This window comes from Centroberyx affinis, unplaced genomic scaffold (genome assembly GCF_046629955.1).
Source record: "Centroberyx affinis isolate AG114_WGS23_722 - 3 ecotype Tasmania unplaced genomic scaffold, CSIRO-AGI_Caff_v1 ptg006247l_1, whole genome shotgun sequence".
In the NCBI taxonomy this organism is placed as follows: domain Eukaryota; kingdom Metazoa; phylum Chordata; class Actinopteri; order Beryciformes; family Berycidae; genus Centroberyx; species Centroberyx affinis.
Genome location: NW_027283179.1, coordinates 393439 through 413281, shown reverse-complemented (window position 1 = coordinate 413281; position 19843 = coordinate 393439). Strand labels below are relative to the sequence as shown.

General features: G+C 42.8%; 1 protein-coding gene across 7 annotated transcripts in view; it reads right to left on the bottom strand.

Moving 5' to 3' along the window:
- klc1a (kinesin light chain 1a) overlaps window positions 1–19843 on the bottom strand; it is a 57986-nt gene that overhangs the window by 14955 nt on the left and 23188 nt on the right. For 4 of the 7 annotated variants that reach the window (XM_071512370.1, XM_071512366.1, XM_071512371.1 and 1 more), the window contains exons 7-13: window positions 17744–17845; window positions 12826–12999; window positions 11865–11964; window positions 11480–11532; window positions 10484–10551; window positions 9676–9784; window positions 7068–7229 (exon numbers count right to left, since the gene is read on the bottom strand). In XM_071512370.1, the coding sequence (XP_071368471.1) occupies window positions 7068–7229; window positions 9676–9784; window positions 10484–10551; window positions 11480–11532; window positions 11865–11964; window positions 12826–12999; window positions 17744–17845 (768 nt within the window). Of the gene's footprint in view, window positions 1–7067; window positions 7230–8559; window positions 8569–9675; window positions 9785–10483; window positions 10552–11479; window positions 11533–11864; window positions 11965–12825; window positions 13000–17743; window positions 17846–19843 lie in introns of all 7 variants that reach the window. The other 3 variants (XM_071512368.1, XM_071512372.1, XM_071512369.1) reach the window with 2 other exon arrangements.

The following is a 19843-nucleotide window of genomic DNA, read 5'->3' as shown; positions in this document are numbered from 1 at the left end:
ATATACAGTGCTATACAGAAGATGAATAGGCCCAATGCACGATGCTAAGCGCTTCGTATCGGCCGAACTTTCCACTTCCAGTCTCTAGACACTTATTATCACACTTTTAGACATTTATCTGAAAACGTTTTCACAGCTGCAATTTTAAAATCGCCAACACTAACTATGTAGCAGGAGTCAGCCCTAGCTAAAAAAAAAAAAGCTGACGATTTAAATCCGAATTTTGAGCCCAGCGCCACCATCGTGCACGGAGTCTATCGCCATCACGACATCACAACACTGTTTTAGTCTGATATCACTGGAAAAGATGACAGCACAGAGTGATGCACTAGTGTCTAAACTCTAATAGAAGTAGAATCCTAGAGAGCCACGATAATCGGTGTTGCTCTGTGTGAGCGTCACGGTCATGCTGACGAGGGGGAAGTCGATGTATTTACAGCATGTTGGGGTTTTTACTTTTTTTTTTTTTAGACGTCCCGTTTGGAGTCACCACTAACAATAACTGATGTAGATGCTGAATTAAAACTCCATTGCATGAATCATACAGGACAGACAGAAAGCCCCCCCACCCCCCCAGAGAGAGAGAGAGAGAGAGAGAGAGAGAGAGAGAGAGAGAGAGAGAGAGAGAGAGAGAGAGAGAGAGAGAGAGAAAGACGGTAAGAGAGAGAGGGATGAAGCAGAGAGTAGACTGTTTAAAGCAGAACTCCGGCCATTTCCGACCTAGACCCCATTTTCTCATCATATCTGACTAAAATCTCATCAATTGCGTCACTATAAAGCTACTAAAGGTGTGGCTCTACAGTTCAGTCCTATAGGGCCGATACACTCTCCAAAAATCATCCCCAAAACCACCAAAAGCATGTCTTTTTTTAACCTACTGACTCTGTAGTGAGACCTGTATGTATATAATTTTCAGTTTATCCAATTATTCTACACTACGCAGCGGTGCTCGTATACAGCCAGCCACAGCCTGTCGGCAAAGCAGAAACAAGGAAGTGCTACAGCAACGGCCAAGCTAGCATCAAAATCTTATTCTATAATTTTTTATTACCTTCTCTTTGTTCTGCTACTGTGCTGTACATTGATGCTGCGACACCCGAATTTCCCCTCGGGGATCTTATCTTAAAACTGTACGAGAAAGACTCAAATTTAGATACTTTTCATTTACACGGATTTGATATTTGTGCGTCTTTTGGCCTGTTAGGACTAGGGCTGAACAATTAATCGAAATTTTATTGAAATCGCAATATGGCCTACTGCAATTTTCAAATCGCAGGAGGCGCAATATTTGTTCAAGGCGAAATGTGTGTCAAAATACAATTTTAAATTAATTATATTGTGGTGCTGCAGAGATGTCCTGGCCTACACATCATATTCTACAGACTTAAGAAAACATCTTTGTTTGGTACAGATCCCCGCAAAAATCACACCATAATCATTTTAATACGTTTTTCAATGAAAATGAGAATGATGATGTAAAAATTATCATTCCCTCTAATATCGCAATTGCAATGTCAGTCAAAATAATCGCAATTAGATATTTTTTTCAAAATCGTTCAGCCCTAGTTAGGACTGTGTTGGAAGAACCGCATCCTGGCAAGAAGATGGAAGTCGCTCTATAGTGGAGCAACTGATGAGAATCAAATCGGAGTGACGGAGAAAGATTTGGAAAATATGGTTCAGGCCAAAAATGGTCGGAGTTGTGCTTTAAAAGGGACAGTTGAGAGAACAAAGCAGAGATTTGGTTCTGAGACATACAGTCGATTTCTGCCCTCAACCCCATTCCCTGTGTTTCCACTACAGCCAGTATGTGGGTACAGAGCTTAAAGACACTGGAGAGAGAGAGAGAGAGAGAGAGACAGAGGGAGGAGGTGTTGAAGCAGAGACTACAGTGTTAAATGACATTGAAGAGAACAAGGTAAGAAGCAGAAGTTCTTCCCTGATCCTACAACCCCCCAAACCCACCCACCCCCCACCCGCCTTCCCATTCCCACACACACAGCAGATACATACAGTCAAGTACAGTGCTTCAAGACACTGGAGAAAGCAAGGTAGGAAGCAGAGATTTGGTTTTAGACACACACAGACCCCCCCCCCCCCCCCAGTCTTCCCATACACAGCAGACAGGAGGGGTGTGATAGTAGTAACGTTATGGCTCTGGTTCGGCCCGGCGTGGAGAATCCCCCGCCAGAACCCAGAGGTGGAGGAGGAGAGAGAGAGGGAGTCAGAGCTGAAGAAAACTGCAAAGCTGAAGGGAGGCTGAGGCGAGGCGAGGCGTCCGTCATGCAGAAGACAAGTTTTTAGAACCATTACAAGGCATCTGGAGTTATGCCTGCCGGTCAGACAGGAGGAGAGAGAGAGAGAGAGAGAGAGAGAGAGAGAGAGAGAGAGAAGGAGAGAGAGAGAGAAGGAAATACAAACAGTGAAAGAGAGAAAAATGGAAAAAAGAAAGACAGCGAGATAAGGATAGCCCAAGTTAAAAAGGAGTTAAAACGAAAGAGGGAGGAAGAAGAGGGGGGAGAAAAAAAAACAAGATGAAAGAGTGTAGTCCAATGGAGGGAGAGGAAGAAAGGAGGGGAAAAGGGGGAAATGAAAGAGTCAGACAGCAGTCAGCGCATCAAGCCGGTTTCCCAGATCAGAGACAGTATTTCTCCATCGGCTCGTGCGTCACAGAAACATCCAACAACAACAGAGCGTCACACAGAGGAATGAAAAGAATGGAGGCTGAGGCAGAAACACAGGACCGCCTCACGTCAACAAAACCACAGGCAGGGCATGGAGACTTTTTTTTTTTTTTTTTTCCCAATCGTCTATACATGCTCTTAAAATATCAAATTTGTAAGCGCAGAATAGACAGACATTGTTTTTCAGTTTTCTAGGTGGCATGGATTTATCTTCGAGAGCACTGCTGCTCTGGAAACCCCTGATAAGCAAGCCATATACATTTAGGCAATAAAAACTGTCAAAATATAAATTATTTGAGTCTGCTAAAATACCTCAACTATCAAAAAAGATCAAAAAGAGTAGACTGCTATTCTGACACAGACAGTAGTTGTCTTCAGTTGTCTCACATGCTAAAATAATCATTTTATGTCTTTTGTTTTTATTTCTGTTGGCCAGAACAGGAGGGTGATGTATTTGTATTCTGGGTCAGAAAAACACATGAACTCAAATGAATTCAGCAGACTGATATTCTGTAATTCCTCTAAAAACAGGTCAATGATCTCAGAACGCTACAATAACACTTCAACACAGAGCCGCCGGGCCTCGTCTGTCTCTTCTAACCCACTTCGGTTCCTGTTATAAAATGCCCATTCTGTTCTGTTCCCCTCTGCACGGCCACCAGCCATTTTCCAAAGTCCAGTCCAGATGGCCTTAAGTCTCGCCCACTGACTCGTTAAGAAAAAAGCTCCAGAAATCAGAAAGCCAAAACAAACTGAAGAGGAAACCGACAGACTTGGCAGAGAGAAGACAAACAGGAGCGGCGGGGAGGAGGATGAGCAGCAAACAGCGTTATCAGCCGAGTCCAGAAACACCGTGGCCTGATCCTGAGTCAGGTATAGAAACACCTCACTTGACCGGGTGAAAATCAAAAAGCTACAACCAGGGTGGGAGAGTAACACATGCAACTAGCCAAATGCTGGTAAAATTATGGCTGTGGCTATTAAGTTTGGTCTAGAATACCAGACACTTGGCCAGGAAAGCAGCCATCCTTTTAAGTCTTATTTTGTTCTAAATATGAATTTAACTGCTGAACTAGTAAAAGCAGAAGCCAAATTTTCCAGCGGGCTAAAGATGGCAAAAACATCATATGAAGATCACAGGGTTATTTTTTTGTTGTCAGTTTTTTTTTTTCTCTAATTTTAAAGGCTTTTGTCTGAATAAATTGATAAACTAATTTCAGGATAAGGTGTAATTCATCGACTTTGCCACTAGGTGGTGTTTCTGGACAGGGGAACACCATGTTGGAGAGATACTGTGTCTGTGTAAGGAACATTGTTAGCACAGTTACATCATGTAGAACAGGGTTAAATTCAGTTAGACCACCACACAATACACACAGGGAGGGGGGGGGGGATGCAGGTAGGAGACGCATGAGAGCAGCCAGGCAGTTGCTGAATACTAAAATGTGTTTTATTTGTTGTCTTGATGATTTCATACTGACTCTTGCATTCCTCTCTGTAATCTAGGACTGAAGTATATTCTGCTATTGCACTCATTCTAAATTGCTTTGGATGTGAGCATGAGGAAAAAGCTCTTTAGTGATCATGATTCATCATTCAGCCTTTTTTCATTTTGGGAATTTAGCTGACGCTCTCATCCAGAGTGACTTGCTGTGAGTAAGTAAGTAAGGGGGGTTCAGTGTGTTGCTCAACAACATTTCAGCTGGAAACATGGTTGTTAATGGACAGACAGGCTGTTGAAGGGACTGAACCTGTGACCTTTCAGCTACAGGACAGTCTCTCTAATCAGCAGGCCACACTGCCCCATTATCCTGTATTCCACCTTATAAGCAATGACAGCACAGAGGCTGGTGTCAGAAAGATTACATCTAGCATAAGCAAACACACACATTTCTAAAACTTGTTTCACCATATTTTCCTAAACATCCATTATACAGAGGCTTCCCTCCACTCTGGCTGCTCACATGCCAACCAAGCATGCAAAGGAAGGAAGTAAGGATCAGAAAAAAACAACAACACACTTCTCATTCTCAGGCAGCATTACACTGTACAGGTCACACATACTATAAGCTATAATTTTACACACAACAAACACATGGAAAGGAGAGGCATTTACATACAGTACAGTAAACACAGACCACACACATGGAAGTGTCCAGAAGACACTGAAGGAGTACAGTACAGAGCCCATGTTGAGTCAGATAGAACAGACTGATGAGTCATGGTGGTCGTCAGACTTATTTATACTGGTGAAAAGAAAAAAGTTTTCACACCCTGCTTTGGAGAGCACTCTAGTGGAAGTCACATGGTTTTGGCAAAATCTAGTTTCTTATCTGGCTTTGGCTCCTTGACAGGCAGGAATGTGGTGGAGAAACCAAACTAAATCCTATCTAAACTCTGGTGGCCATCTTTTAATCTAAATTATTAATTTTATTAGCATCCCCAGAAAGAACCAATACAATACAAATAATCAACGATAAGATAAGCTGATTTACTTTTTATTAAAAGTTAATATATATTACATTAAGTAATATTAGACTGCTGCAAGACAATAAATCAAATTAATACTGAATTCGACAGACAGGCATTTGTTTATTTGAGTTTAAGGTGGTTGTTGACCTTATGGTGCTCACTGGCTGATATTTCACCCATCACTTTATTTACCATTACATCAAACAAGATTCAAGTGCAAAACAAGATTCCAAACCAGATTTGTTTCATTTATGCTACTAATCAAATTTACTTCCAGCTAGAGTTGTTTCCAAAACAAGAAAAGCGACTTTGATAGTATAAATAGGTCCAGAGATCAGCTGGTGATACTGAGACAGTCTGAGGAGGCTGAACGCTAACAGCTGGCTCACACAGCAGTGTGTTTAGATATCGATGTGTTTGGGGCCGAGCCTCCCAGAGCCACAACCCAAGGCATGGCAGGCAGGGGACCACAGGAGGAGATGCTGATTGGTTGTTCAGGGCGCTATGACTACTGTTGCTATGGGAGCAGGCCAGCTCTGAATAGAAGCAGCCTTGTAGAAATAAAAAAGGTGAGCAGCCTACAGCGATGCTACATCTACAAGTTCTGCCACTGCAATCACTAGAGGCCAGAGAAATCCTCCAGACCTTTGAAAGTACCGACTGTGTTAGATATGTGGCTCTGCTGCACAGGGAGTTAGGTGGGTGGTGTCAACATGTGCTGCTCTACAAGTATAACCAGCAGGCTTTGCTGCACTGAATGCATATATTAAGACAGAGTTAGTTGCAGTTGCTCTACAGAAAGAGAGTTAAGTGGAAAATAGTGTTTGCTGCTAACAGAACAGTATTTAAATGCAAGACACTCCGACTGAAGCACAGGCGCCAACTGTCAGAGAGTTAAGATACGGCCGAGTGAAAGCTTCAGCAGAGCAGCTGTTCACTTGGTCTCATTAATCAGTCAATCAGCAGCATCAGGCTACTAGAAGCATTAGCTACTGTGTAAAGGCTTAATTCTGACAGTCAATCAGCATTATCAGTGTGCCACAGTACAAAATGATGTGTAGTCATTTTAACAGGTCTGTAATAGTTACCAACAAGGTTTACACTGGTAACTGTCCCCATGGGAACACTTATTAATTAGATGATTTAACTGACTGCTACTGAATTGAGGAACAGCCTTGGAGTATCTTCCTTGACAGAAGCCACTGATGAACAATAACACTGTAACTTTCAGTATTTAAATCAATAAACTATACTGTATAATGACAGCTAGTCAAATTTTTGAAACTGCTCATTTCCACATCTTAGTAGCCAGTGAACACTGGCTGGGTTAAAATCTGACTATTTATTGGTGATGAAGGATTTCAACTTAGACGTAGTTTGCCTAACACAGGGTCTGCAATGAATTTTGATAGGATTTGCATTAAATCAGGGCCTGTATTAAGTATATTGGAATAGAAATTTTGATCTATAGGTAAGCTTAAGTCCTCTACATTATAGTGAAAATCATGACCAGACAGCCATGTATGTTAGAGTTGATTTAGATTTAAAAAAATCAAGATATGTGAATAAAAATATGGTAGAGTATGTAAGTATGTATCCTGCTGCTGTATTTTCACATATGGTCCTTGGTTGGACACTTTTATTCAAAGTCTTACAAGACCATGAGGGCAAACTCCCCCAGTGGGAGTTGAACCCCTAACCCTGGCAGTATTAGTGTCATAGAGCTACAAAGGATCACTTATCCTTTTCCTCTCCTTGTGCATCTATTCCAATATGCTGATTAGAGGCCCAGATTGTTTCCTATGTGGCTTCTGTCTGGAAAGCTCCAGGATGTGTGTTGTGTGTGTTGTGTGTGTGTCTCCCTGGTTTGAAGGCTCTCAGTATGTGTGGAGGGCTGTGTACTGTACTTACCCCGTTCCACTCCACGCTCATACTCACTTCCTCGCCGCCGTCTGGCCCGCTCTCGTATTTCACCGTGTCGGAGGTCAAGCTCTCGCGGCTTCGCTGCTTCTCCCGGGCCTCCGGCTCGCTCAGGACCTCCGCCACCCGCTGCTTATGCACCGTGTCCAGACCCTGACACACACACACACACACACACACACAAATATACAGAAGACAGCAATAAGTGCCAATTCGATCAATCAATCCAATTAAAGCAAAAGCCGAGGACTCTGCCACCTGCTGCTTGTGCACTGTGTCCACACACACACACACACACAATATATGGTGGACAGTAATAAGTACGATTCAACCAATCCAATTAATACTAAAGCTCCAGACTTCAACCACCTGCTGCACTGAATCTTGGAACAGACAGACAGACACACACACACACACACACACACACACACACACACTACAGTAGATGGCAGTAAGTAACAATTCAAAAAAGTCAATGCAAATACAAATTTGGCAAATTCATTGTTTCTTTGAAGGTGCTGTGTGTAGCCTTTTGTCTCTCAAAATTAAGACTACATTTCCCATAAACCCCTGTTGCTTCCTGTCACAGAGAGCATGTTGATTCTTGTCCCTTCTTGTTCTGCTCCATTGATGGTGAACGGGAGACTCATTTTGTGGGCGTGTACAATGTTTTACATCACACAAACGTGCCTCATGCTGAGACAGAATATGTGCGTCATTCAGCAGTGTATCACTCTGAATACTAAGACAAAGGAGTTTCACAACGCTGCCTTGTTGAGAAAAAATACTAACTCAGATTTTGGTGATTTTTCATGTTTCTTTACGTGACCTGAAGGTTTACGTGATCATTTATAGGCTGAGTAAGTTTCATAACCTCAGGGCCTGTGAAACACTCAAAACCCATAATAAGTCATCTATCTGAAAATATGGCTGCTTTTCTAAATTAATGAGAATATGGTTATATAAGATTGAATTTAAGTTTATCTGCTTAATTAAAAAGCTAAAATTCAGTGGTATTCCCTTTCAGCAATAAGCTGGCAAAGTCAAGCCGCCTGTGGCATAATTAAAGCAAGACCAGTGATACTTTTACACCACAGTGCAGACTGACGCACAGACTGTTTCCTAAGACTCTGCCTGAAGAATAAATTATTCAAGAAGGGAAAAATACAGACAGAGGCAGTTCAACGAACCGTAGAACCGCGATGTTGTCGGAGTCTGGATGGCTCTTATTTCGCAAACACACACTCCTTATATTAACCAATCTCTGAATATTCATTACACCTTTAACCAGGCAGATCAATAAACAACAACAATGTTTTGGTTTTCCTGGCTGATATAGGTTTTGAATGCCAAAACAGAACTGCTAACACAAGCCCTCCTCCTCATACAAAAGTGCAGCCAGAGGTATTTGAAAACGCTGACACCTCTCACACTTCTACACGGTGCGACCACATTTTTCAACTTTTGCTTACTGAAGTCACACACTTGAGCACTATGTACCAAAAAAAATGCAAAAATGACACAGCTAGAAAAATTTTAGAGAAATTTCCCTGCCATTTGACTCTGTAGGTGACAGTGGAAAAGCTGTGATTATCTGTAGTATCCAGAGCCAGCAGGTTCTGCTTGGTTTAACCAGTAATACTAGTCTCACAGCCAGTGTACCACAAATGACAACTGACAAAAAATAGATGACTTATTTATTATTTGATGATTTGATTTACTACCAATATTTATGTGACTAGTCCCTACAGATATAACTGTAGTGCCACAGGAGCTACTATTGTTTTAATTCTTGCTGCAGTGTGACACGTTACTTCATAACCAAGAGATACTCAGCTGTAAATGCGGGCAGCACTAATGCAGATAAACGCTGGGGGGCTTTACGGCTCCTCCCGCCCCTTATCTCCGCAGGAAACCCCATTAAGTTTCATAAGCAACACAGCACCAGAGGCAGAAATTAAAAAGCTCCTCTCCAGGCTCTATCCAGCATGCTGAGTGTTTCCTCTCATCCTAAATTTTATGGCAGCGTGCGGGTTTTCCACCACTTACTCTTCCCAGAATGCTGCACTGATCCACATCTGAGGTTTGGAAACTAAAGACACTTTTCTGTAATACTCCACAGATCGCCGAAGGGAATTTATAGGGTCAGCTGCCTAATAGGTAAAGATTCAGTGCCTTGCTTACAGGAAAAATCCATCCTCAGATCCACATGAAAAACGTCAACAACAAAATCCAAGGTACATTGCCAATAGCTGTTTTTAACAGTGTTTTAGGGTGGACTTTTCCTTTAGTAGAACATGCAGACTAGTTGTAGAGTAGCCTCCTGACTCACTATGCCACCTTGGTGTCATTTAATGGGGAGAATAAAGCGAGTCTGGTAATGAGAGTTGAAAAAATTATGAGAATAATCATATAAATAACAGTAAATTGGGTGGGTTGGGTGACAATCATCTTGCACGGCTTTCTCCACAGTCACACAGCTGTACACATGATCAAAAACCATCTCCTCCGATCTCTACAGTTCTAACATGAACGGTGACATCCAAACCCCGGCTAGGAATTCTCTGGTATTACCAGTCGCACCGCCCAGCGACCACACCTGTTTTCTGGAACGCATGGCAGCTTCCTCCAGAGTCTCGGCCGCCTCGAACTTGCCCTGCCGCCTGTAGAGGGCGCCCAGGTTCTTCAGGGTGGTGGTCACTGTGGGGCTGCGGGGGCAAAGAAGTGGGAACGTTCATGATGGAGAAGGAATAATGTTTTCAGTATCTGGAAGAAGCAATACTAACTGAATATATCTGAAATACAGTTCAGATAGTACCGCTTCTTCTAGCTACTGAACATATCATATAAAATCTGATCTATATATACAGTACATACAGTTCCTCAAAGTATTTTTCTTTGAGACAGAGGGAGATAGAGTGGGGCAACACACGACAGGTTTTTCCTCTCATTCTTAACCAAATTTTTGTGTGCGTTCTGCTGTGTCTTGCTTTGTAAAAAAGTGCTTATAAATAAATTTGACAAGACACAGGAGTGAAGCTTCTGTCAGGATTTGATCCCAGACCAGCAGAGAGGACAGAGTCTTAATCTCTGGACACAAAATATTTTAAAACCTTTTGTGAATACTTTTCGCCTCTGGCATGCAGATAAGGTCATAAGAAAATAATGACAACATTGTCTAAGATGTAGTCCAAAGGCAGAGGAGATTAGATATGGGGCAACTTTTTGGGCAACTCAGATTGGAAACAGTGCCCCTGGAGTTGCCTCAGCATTGTTCCTTTAATCATGTAGGAAGATCTTGATGCAAGGAAACATCTGAATAGATTTTGCCTCTACTGCTGGGAGCACAGCCCATATTGCCACTGCCCAAACTGCTGTCTCTTCTAGAAGGCTTTAAAGAAACTCACCTGTCTACTTTACAGGCTTTGTACCAGCCTCCATATTCTCCAAATGGTGAGCCATCCTTCTGCTTCCCCTACAAGAGAAAAATCATTTATGTGAAATGACATTCAGAGATGTAAATTACCCCCATTTCAAAACGGCACACTTTTTAATACCATCAAAGATAACATGAAAGGGTGTTTAGCGGTGGGATTACAGCCGGGTCAGGATTCCTTCGCCCTGCACAACTAAACCAATAAGCCTTTTAAACCGTGACTAAAAAAACTCTTACTCCTAGTTGGGAAAGTCGGGTAGTCACACCATCAGCAGTGGATGGCTATTACTGAGACTTAATCTGCTAATCCAAGTCTTTGTAGAAGTCAATCTTTCCTATTCCACCTTGAAAAAGATCCTAGAACTGTAAATGTTGTGAATAATTATGTTATCTGCCGCCTGCTGCCAAGTTTGCTACACAGTACACATCTCTTTTTCCTGAGTTGGCATCACTAAACCAGTGAATGTGTTGCATGTTGTCCACTGTTGTTATGACGCTATGATGCACACAGGAGGGTTTCTGAGCTGAAAAAACCTTGCAAACTAAATTTCCCTTTCCCTTAGGACAATAAATGGTATCGCTTCATATAAACACATAGACAAGGGGACTGCAGGTTGATTGTCGGGCTCTATGCTTTCCGTTTGGTGGAAATAGCACACAGAATCTTAAAAAAATGGAGTAAAAAAAAAAATATTCTGACATCAACATGGAATACAATGGAATGATAAGGTCTGGGGGAAAGTGAAAAAACAGTAGGACAACAAAATTGGTTACTCTTATTACTCTCATAATATTAATGAAGACATTTTGGGATTCTAATATTTTTGGGTGCAAAAACACAAATAAAATACAAAAGTTATAAATGGATAGGCAGACACAGATTGTCAGACAAATAAAAATTAATGTCCATAATAAAACAGTATTTGAAAAAAATGGACAGGTTTCATAGAGCACTGCAGTCACTCACCTTGCTTTGTTCCTCTCTCTCCTCTGCATGCATCCATATTGGTTTGTTCTCATCTGCAGAGAAACAGACACGCGGTCAGCTGACCCGATACTGACAGACAGAATAACATTCATCCAGACAGACAGCAAGTCGTCGCTCTGGTTCTGAAGGAGTATTCAGCTGAAAAGTCCCTGTATCCTCCACCAAGACGATAACAGCAGCCTGGAAATATTAACCTTTACATCAAGCAATATTGGGCAAAGGGAAAGTGTAGGAATATGTGTGTGTTGGACTGACTGTAAGCCACCCTGGATAAGAGTGCCAGCTACAGTGTGTAAAATGTAAAAATGTAGAGTGTGTGTGTGTGTGTGTGTATACTCATTCAGTCACGTTTGCTTCATCTTACCGTCGACAGAGCCGAACTCCCTCTCGTGAGCGCGGGTGAGGATTTCTTTATACAGAGTCTCAGCCTGCTTGAACTTGCCCTGCTTCAAGTAGCAGGACGCCTAGCAGAGCCCAGAGAAACAAATGTTAAGAGTCATCGTGACACGGGAAATAATCATTCCCAAGCAAAGCCAGGGTTTCCAATGCTTTTCTTTCCTGTCCTTTCCAGGGTTGTTAAACTCTCAGGGGATCGACTACGCAAAATTAGGGCTGCACGTTTATCGAGTGTAACTGTATATTCTAAGTTTATTTTCCATAATTAACATCTGTAGAACACACATATCAGCAATACTGAAACATTTAATTTACAATGTCTACTGTGGTTGAAAACAGTTCATATGTTCATATAAGATGCCAAAATAATAATAATAATAATAATAATAATAATAATAATAATAATAATCATCATCATAATAATCATAATAATCATAATAATCATAATAATAACAACATAAGATAATAATATAAGATGCCAAAACTGCAGTAATATAATTTTGTCTTTCAAACAAAAAACTAATACTTGTGGTCACAACAGCTAGAAAAGTGATTGAGATTATCATTTTAACCCTGTGCAAAATAGTTTCTTTTTTTGCATAATAATTCAGATTCAGTCCGATTTGTGTTTCTTCCTTGCACCACTTTAATCTGATGAAGCCAGCAGAATGAATGCACAGCATAAACAGTATTAAAATCACACAGAAAACTTTTGTAGAAACTGCTGCATCTGTGTGAGAGGTGTCAGCACTAGCAGCACGGGGCTATTTGACTCCTATTTACATTCTCTCTTCTGTGGCCCCCATTCATATTCTGAAAAGTAAACATGTTTTTACACTTGAGCCTGAACTGTAGCAATCTAGTGAAATGTCTATTCCTGATTACGTACATAGACTGACTTTACCCCCCCCACCCCCCCAGCCTCTCACCAGGTTGTTTTTGGTCTTGGCCACGTTGGGGTCGTCGGGGCCCAGTTTGGTCTGGTAGATCTCCAGCGCTCTCATGTAGTAGTACTCCACCTCCTCGTACTTGCCCTGGTTCTGACACAGCAGGGCCAGGTTGTTCAGCTGCTTGGCCACATCCGGGTGGTCCTTCCCCAGCACCTGGGGTGGGACAGAGAGAGGAGGGGGGGGGGGGTTAAAACAACACCCGCTACTTCAAACAAAACACAGATCTTAGACCTCAGCTCCTGTCTAGCACATGCCATTTGGTGGACGGCTCTTATTCAGGGTGGCAGATAACCACCAGCCAGAAGCCAAATGCTGGTAAAGCTTTGGCTGTAGCTGGTAACCAATCATTGTTTTGGGGTTCTTTTCCATTCCAAAAAAAAAAGTCAAAATTTGTCTGGTAAACAGTGTAACTGGCTAGTAAACCTTGGATTTGAAGTTAGTTTCCTGCCTGGCTCTTATTTCTCATCATTCCTACCATGTTCATTTATTTGTAAAATCAGTGTTGTCTTTTTGTGCATTTGTTTTCAATTTGTCCTATACTGTATTATTCTATATTCCTTCTATGTCACTTTGTTGAGTTTTGGCTTTTTAACTGATGGCCATCATCATGTTCTTGCCGTTTTAAACCTTGTTTTATCTTTCTGTTTTAATTTATTTTTGCTGTAATAGGTTTGTTTTATTTAATGCCCACGTTTTAACTGTCTTATCTGTAATTTATTTTTTTGTGTGGACCCCAGGAAGACAAGCCTGTCACCTGTGCGTTGGCTAACGGGGATCATTGATAAACTCATAAGCTAACACGTGATCATTCTAGGGATACAGGAATATTTGTTACATCTTGTGTCAGGGCGCTGTGACCTTTGACCCTTGCCCTGCTTACCACTGGTTGCTTGTAATGTTGATGCTCTAAGAATTTAAGCTTATTCTACTGCTGCACTCATTGTAAGTCACTCTGGATAGGAGTGTAAACACGTAACGTAAATGCACACTTATGCCTAAAGCGCCACTGCAGGACCATAAAATTTAATTTAGTTGTTTATCTAACAGGGACAAACACATTAAACATTGTTTTGTATAGAAAATACAAAAAAAATGCCATGCATGTGGGTTTCAAGCCAAGGCTAATTTGCAACCCCTCTGCCTGGCTCGGCTTTTGGGGTTAAAACAGAGAGCACAGGAACATTAAGACTGGAAATATTGCCTTTTGGGCAACACAGGATCATCATGAAGGCTTTTGACCTGTGCCAAATGTCTGGACTATAGACCTGCTTGATTAAATAAAGGCTGAATACAGTAAACAAACACAGCAGCACAGCACCAGTCAACCAGCCACGCTTGACGGGTTGCAGTCGAAGCAAGAGGTGGCAAGAAATTTATCAAACAACAAAAGTGGGGTGGGGCACACCATCATCTGTCTCTGCAAGCAGCCAAATGAAGCAAATGAAGCAGAAATGCCATAAAAAAACTTTAAAAAAGTGGACGTGTTTCCATGAATCTGGATATGAGAGCGGTGGAAGCTTTTCCTGTGTGCTGAGAGAGCTTAAAGCCATTAGAGTGTAGTGTAGTGAGCGTTAAAGAGATGCAGGGGCAGGATCATTAGACACTGAGTGGCTAAGCCTAGAGAACTGCAGCAAGGGTTATATCTGAGTGATCGAGTCTGACTGACTGACAAAGAGAGAGAGACGGAGGAGAGAGAGAGAGAGCGGGAGGGGCAAAGAATAAGAGAGAGAATACAGAGATAGGAAGAGAAAAAGACTGAGAAAAAGCAGAGGAGGGAAAAAAATCTGAGAGCAAGGGGGAGGAAGAGAAGATGGGCAGGAAGATAAACATAAAAAAGGAAAGACATGCAGAGAGGGTGGAGAAGATGGATTGAGTGGGAGCAGAAAAGACAGACAGACAGAGAGAGAATGATGGGGAAAACAAAGGGGAAGAGAAAAAGCGAGACATAGGAAAGAGAAAGAGAGGATGGAGAGAGAGAATAGGCAGATAGAGAGGAGGGAGAAAGCAGGCAGAAAGAGAAAGAGAAGACAGTCAGATAGAGGGGGAAGAAGAAGAGAGATAGACAGAGAGAGAGAGAGAAATAGACAGAGCGAGTTTTGTGCTGTCTGCTGACTCCTGCTTATCGAGAAACCACCTCATTAAAACAGTGGGGGAAAGAGACAGATGTGAAGAATAGAAGCGGAGAGAAAAATTGAGGGAGAAAAACAGCATTGAGTGACAAGGGGTTGGAAATAAAAAAGACTCAGAGTATCTCACTGTCTGCTCTCCAGGGATTTCTCCCTTCACCTTAGTGCAATATATGGCTGAGCGAGGTCTGAGATCAAAACCCATCCTGAGTGTTAGTGGATCATGTCCTTCCCTGTCAGAAACTGACAGCTCCTGTGTCTATGATCCGGAGGATGATGTAAAGCTACGTGTGCTGTGCCACCTATCCGCTCTTCCTCAGCCTCCCACTCCTCCTCCTCCTCCTCAGCAGCAGCAGCAGCAGCAGCAGCAGAACAGACCTGACAGCTTGCCCGTGAACATCATTAGTTGGGAAAGGATTGCCGTAAGCCACACACAACGCCCCAAGGTCTGGGTGGGTGAGGTATTGATCGGTGTTTATTGATGGGCAGGTTGGCTTCAAAAGCCAAAGGTGCTGCAGTCCGTGGCTGTTTCTGGGAAGCTGTGAAGAAGCACTATCCTCATATAGAATAAACTAAATAAAGGAAAAGATGCGTCTGTGCATACTGACTGAAACCGAGCCTGATATCCACTCTATTATTCAGCCTGAGAGAGACTTCCTCCTTGTTAGCCGTTTTCTCTGTGGGGGGGGGGGGGGGGGGGGTCACACTGATGCTGCAGCCACTTAGTTTTAATAACTTTACCAAAAATGTCAGTCGAATGTGACAAAAATATTGATTTTGCAAAGACAACATGTTGGTTAAGGGGGTAATTTCAACAAATCTATTCTGCCGAAACGCCAATGAAAAACCGTTGCATGAACGAAACAAACTTTAGTCCCGCCCACAAAGGCGCTGATTGGCTCAATTGTTTCTCTGAGCGAGAACAAGCCGTAGACGAGGGAAACACCAGACTCTCTGATTCGCTCGACAAAATCTGAAAAGTGGGTGGGATGCGATTCAGGAGTCAGGAGCCAGGCTAACTGAAAGCATGTTTCTCCCCAGCAATTTTTAGGGAATTTTGGAATTTTAGGGCAATTCAGGAATTTGTTTGTTTGTGTATCGCTCTGTGACAAACGTACATGTCGACGTTTCACTAGACAGGTCAGTGTAAACGGTCAGCCAGCAGCAGGTAGGGTTTCAGTTTCTTGCTCAAAGACACTTTGGCTGTTGTACAGATCAAACCTGTGACCTTCCAGTTATCATCAGGCCACCCTGCTGCCCATGAAGCACCGTTTAGATGAAACACTGTTTTAATGGGTGCAGGAGAAATAAAGCAGAGAATCAGTAGATTCTGTGCAGACGATATATATCGTTATTCAAAGCTGAGATGTTTTTATAAGCCCTCCGTTTGATTTTTATCTCACTTGTACAACCTGCCCACTCTCTTCTTCATGTTTTCAAACTTTTATTTACCCAAATAAACTCTAAACACTTAAATGCTTCAGCAGCACTTTGTAGAAATAACAGAGATGCGCGTATACCTTTCATTCCCCCCTTTCCCGTCCTCCCTGCCATCTCCCACCTACCAAACTCAGGGAGAAGAGCTTTCTATAAAAAGGCGAAACTGCGGGGAAAAACATATTCTTCTGATTCAGCAACTCTGCACCCCCCCCCTCCCCCCCCCAATCCCCCTCCCTCCCCCTCGCCTGTCCAGGAACACTCAGTGGCAAATCTCCCAGTTTAAGCGAGAGCGTTATCATCTGAGTTTAAGGAGCATAAAAAAAATGAAACGGCTCAGCTAAACCCGAGCTGACGTCTCATTCTCCGAGGAGAGCGAGAGGCAGAGTGAAGGAGGGCTCACTCAAAGGGAAGAGCCGAGGACAGACACAGAATGATAAATAAAAAGAGACTCTTCTGCACTTTCAGGATTGCTGAGCAGTGCCTTTATAAGCGGCAAATTAGAGGTGAGGCAAAATAATGAAAACCTCTGAGGATTTCAGGCTCTCCAAAGCCACACCGCTTCTTTGAACAATAGAAAGCAACTGGGAGATTGGGGAAAGGGGAATGAGCCTGGGGGGAACACATTAAGTTGAAAAAGTCATTAAGTCTGACTATTTAAAACTTAGAAAAGGAGCTGAGGAAAAAGGGTTATCTGCTACCTTGGGCGTTCAGTATGCTAATGGACAAAACGGGAGACCACATATTGGACCCAAGTAATCAATAACAAAATACAGAGAAAACATCCTTACATTTGTATTTTCTGTGGTACAAGTAGCAGTTCTGTCTTCATTACTTTAATTCTAAACAATCTGAAATCCATTTTATTGGCCTTCGGTCTGTGAGTTAGAGCCACTGATTAAGGCCTCAACAGCTTAAAACATACTGGTTTTGAGAGAATTACAGTCTGGTGCAGCAAAACATTTCACTTTATTTTAGTGCTTTGCCATGGCAGGATAAAGTGTTTGTATTTCATTCTGCTGCATTCAAAAGCAGGAGGTAATGAGCGGCATCTTGTATGTACGTTTGCTTGTGTTTGACTGCCTTTGCACCCATGTGGGACACAGAAAGTGCCTGAGATGTGAGGACCAAGTCGTTAAGTGTACTGAAGGGAAAACAAAATGCTCCGTAGTTGACATCTGCCAGCTCTGGAGTGGAAGTAGAAATTGTTTTTGGAGCATGAAACATCCTCTTAGGCTGACTAGTGGAAACAAATCGCGTAAATTCCTTACAATTTGTTCACCAAGTATGGCTGAGTGCAAGTTTTTCTTTTCTTTCTGCGACCTTTGACCCACCTTTTCTCTGATCTCCAGCGCTCTCTTGCACAGAGGCTCCGCTTCCTTGTACTTCCCCCTCTTCCCATACAGCACAGCCAGGTTGTTGAGGGTGGCAGCCACCTGGCAGGGACACACACACACAAACACACATGTAAATAATTCAAAGATCTTTTTTCAAGCTTGGGATTGAGCCTCAATCATCTTCACCCATGTGCGCAGTGCGTGTGCGACCGCAAGACTCCACCACAGCAGCATTGTGTGCCATTGATCTGGTGAAGCGAGTGACTGACAATGAGGAAGAGGAAGAGGGGAAACGGGAAGTGATTATGGTGGGTTGTAATTCGATCCCAATCAGCCGTACGATGAATCTCCACCACGTGCAGTCAGGAGGAGGGAGACCACAGCTCACCTCTGAACTCTGATTCAAACCAGGCTGAGTGTGGAGCCCATGTGGAAAGGAAGGAGGGGGGAGGGGGGGGCAGAGTAGGGAGGTGAAGGGGAGGGGGGGGGGGGTTCAGGAAGGAGAGAGGAGGAGTGAAGCAGCGATAGAGAGAAGAGAGAGTAGGGGGAAGAGGGGGAGTGTAGAGAAGAGGAAAGGGAGGAGTGAGTATCGGATAGGAATCCTACCGGTTTCAATTACAAAATTCCATATTTTTCCCAGTCCTTACTTCCTTGATTTGATTTGAAGATTTTGGAGTTCAATATGATTTGCGCAGATTGTCATTTTACCCCTACAATCTATGCTACATCACTCAGTAGATGAAGATTATTCTTCACAGCAACAAATATCAGAATATGTGATATGACAGGGGTCTGAAACCACTGCAAATGTGCAGTGGAATGTATGTCGGGACAGTACGACAGTATATTTCCGTGCTTTGTGTAATTACTAATCTTATCAAGACTTGGAAGTAACCAACTTCTTTCACCGTATACATTTTCCAGACCCGAGTAGGAACCAAGATAAGAAAGAAGAAGAGGGAAGGAAGAGGAGAGGGGAACAGAGGGGAATAGGAAAAGACAGAGGGAGAAAGAGGAGGGTGAAGAGAAAGGGGAGTAGAGAGGACAGAGAGATAAAGAGGGGGAGAGAGGAGGAGGAGGAGGAGGAGGAGACTGGGAGGAGGGGAGATGAGGGGAGGGGGGACGGGACTAGATTCAAAATGAACAAGCAAAAAAAGATGGGAAGGAAACAAAACAATCAGGAAAAAGGTGAATCATTGTGAGATACAAATTGGTTGCACTCGCAGCCAAAACGATTTCCTGATATCGAATCAAAGAAAAATCACTTCCTTGTGGAATAGGAGGAGGAGGTGGGAGGGGGAACCTAACCTCAGTTTCTCCCAGTGGAGAGTGATGGAGGTCCAGAGAGTGGAGACACAAGCCTGTCGGGGTTAACACAGTTAGTGGACCAGCTGTCTGCTTACAGTCACACTCACACACACTGAGGTTAATTATTTACTCAAATCCTTTGTGTTCACTTTAGTCGTCCCGGACTAAAAAGACGGCCGAGTTTTCTTTGCGCTCTTGGGGAAACGGGATTGGTTTCAATTAAGGCTGGGCGACTGGACGAGTACATTGGGGTGGCAAATCCCTTGCCGATTTAAATTACTTTGATCTTAGGTAATTTAAAATGTATAAAGGTAGGCAGTCTAAACACAGCCAGCGTTTCCCAGAGCCTTCATCAGCATGTGCAGGTTTTGTCCCATTAGAGTGTCTTTTGCTACCGTTTCCTATTGGGAATACACGATTTCTCGACTGCCGGGACTTTATATGACAACTTAAAATGTAAAAATGCTCCTTCCTGGGGCGTCCTGGCGGCTCAGCATGTCATTCCCCGCTCTCTCCTAATCTTTCATGTCTATCTCTATTGTACAAACTATCATAAAAAAAGGCAAAAGCCCAGAAAGAATTATCTTAAAAAAAAAATTTAATATATAAGCTCCTTCCTTGCGCATTTAAAAAAGGTACATTTCAATTCAAGTCATCAATCCCACACTGCGGACATTCGCACTCTGGGTTCAGCTATCTAAGTGATACAGATTGGTTGCCAGGAGGATGTACATTATCGCCCAACTCGCGTTTCAATGCATCGGTTTAAGACTGCATGAATTGCAAAGT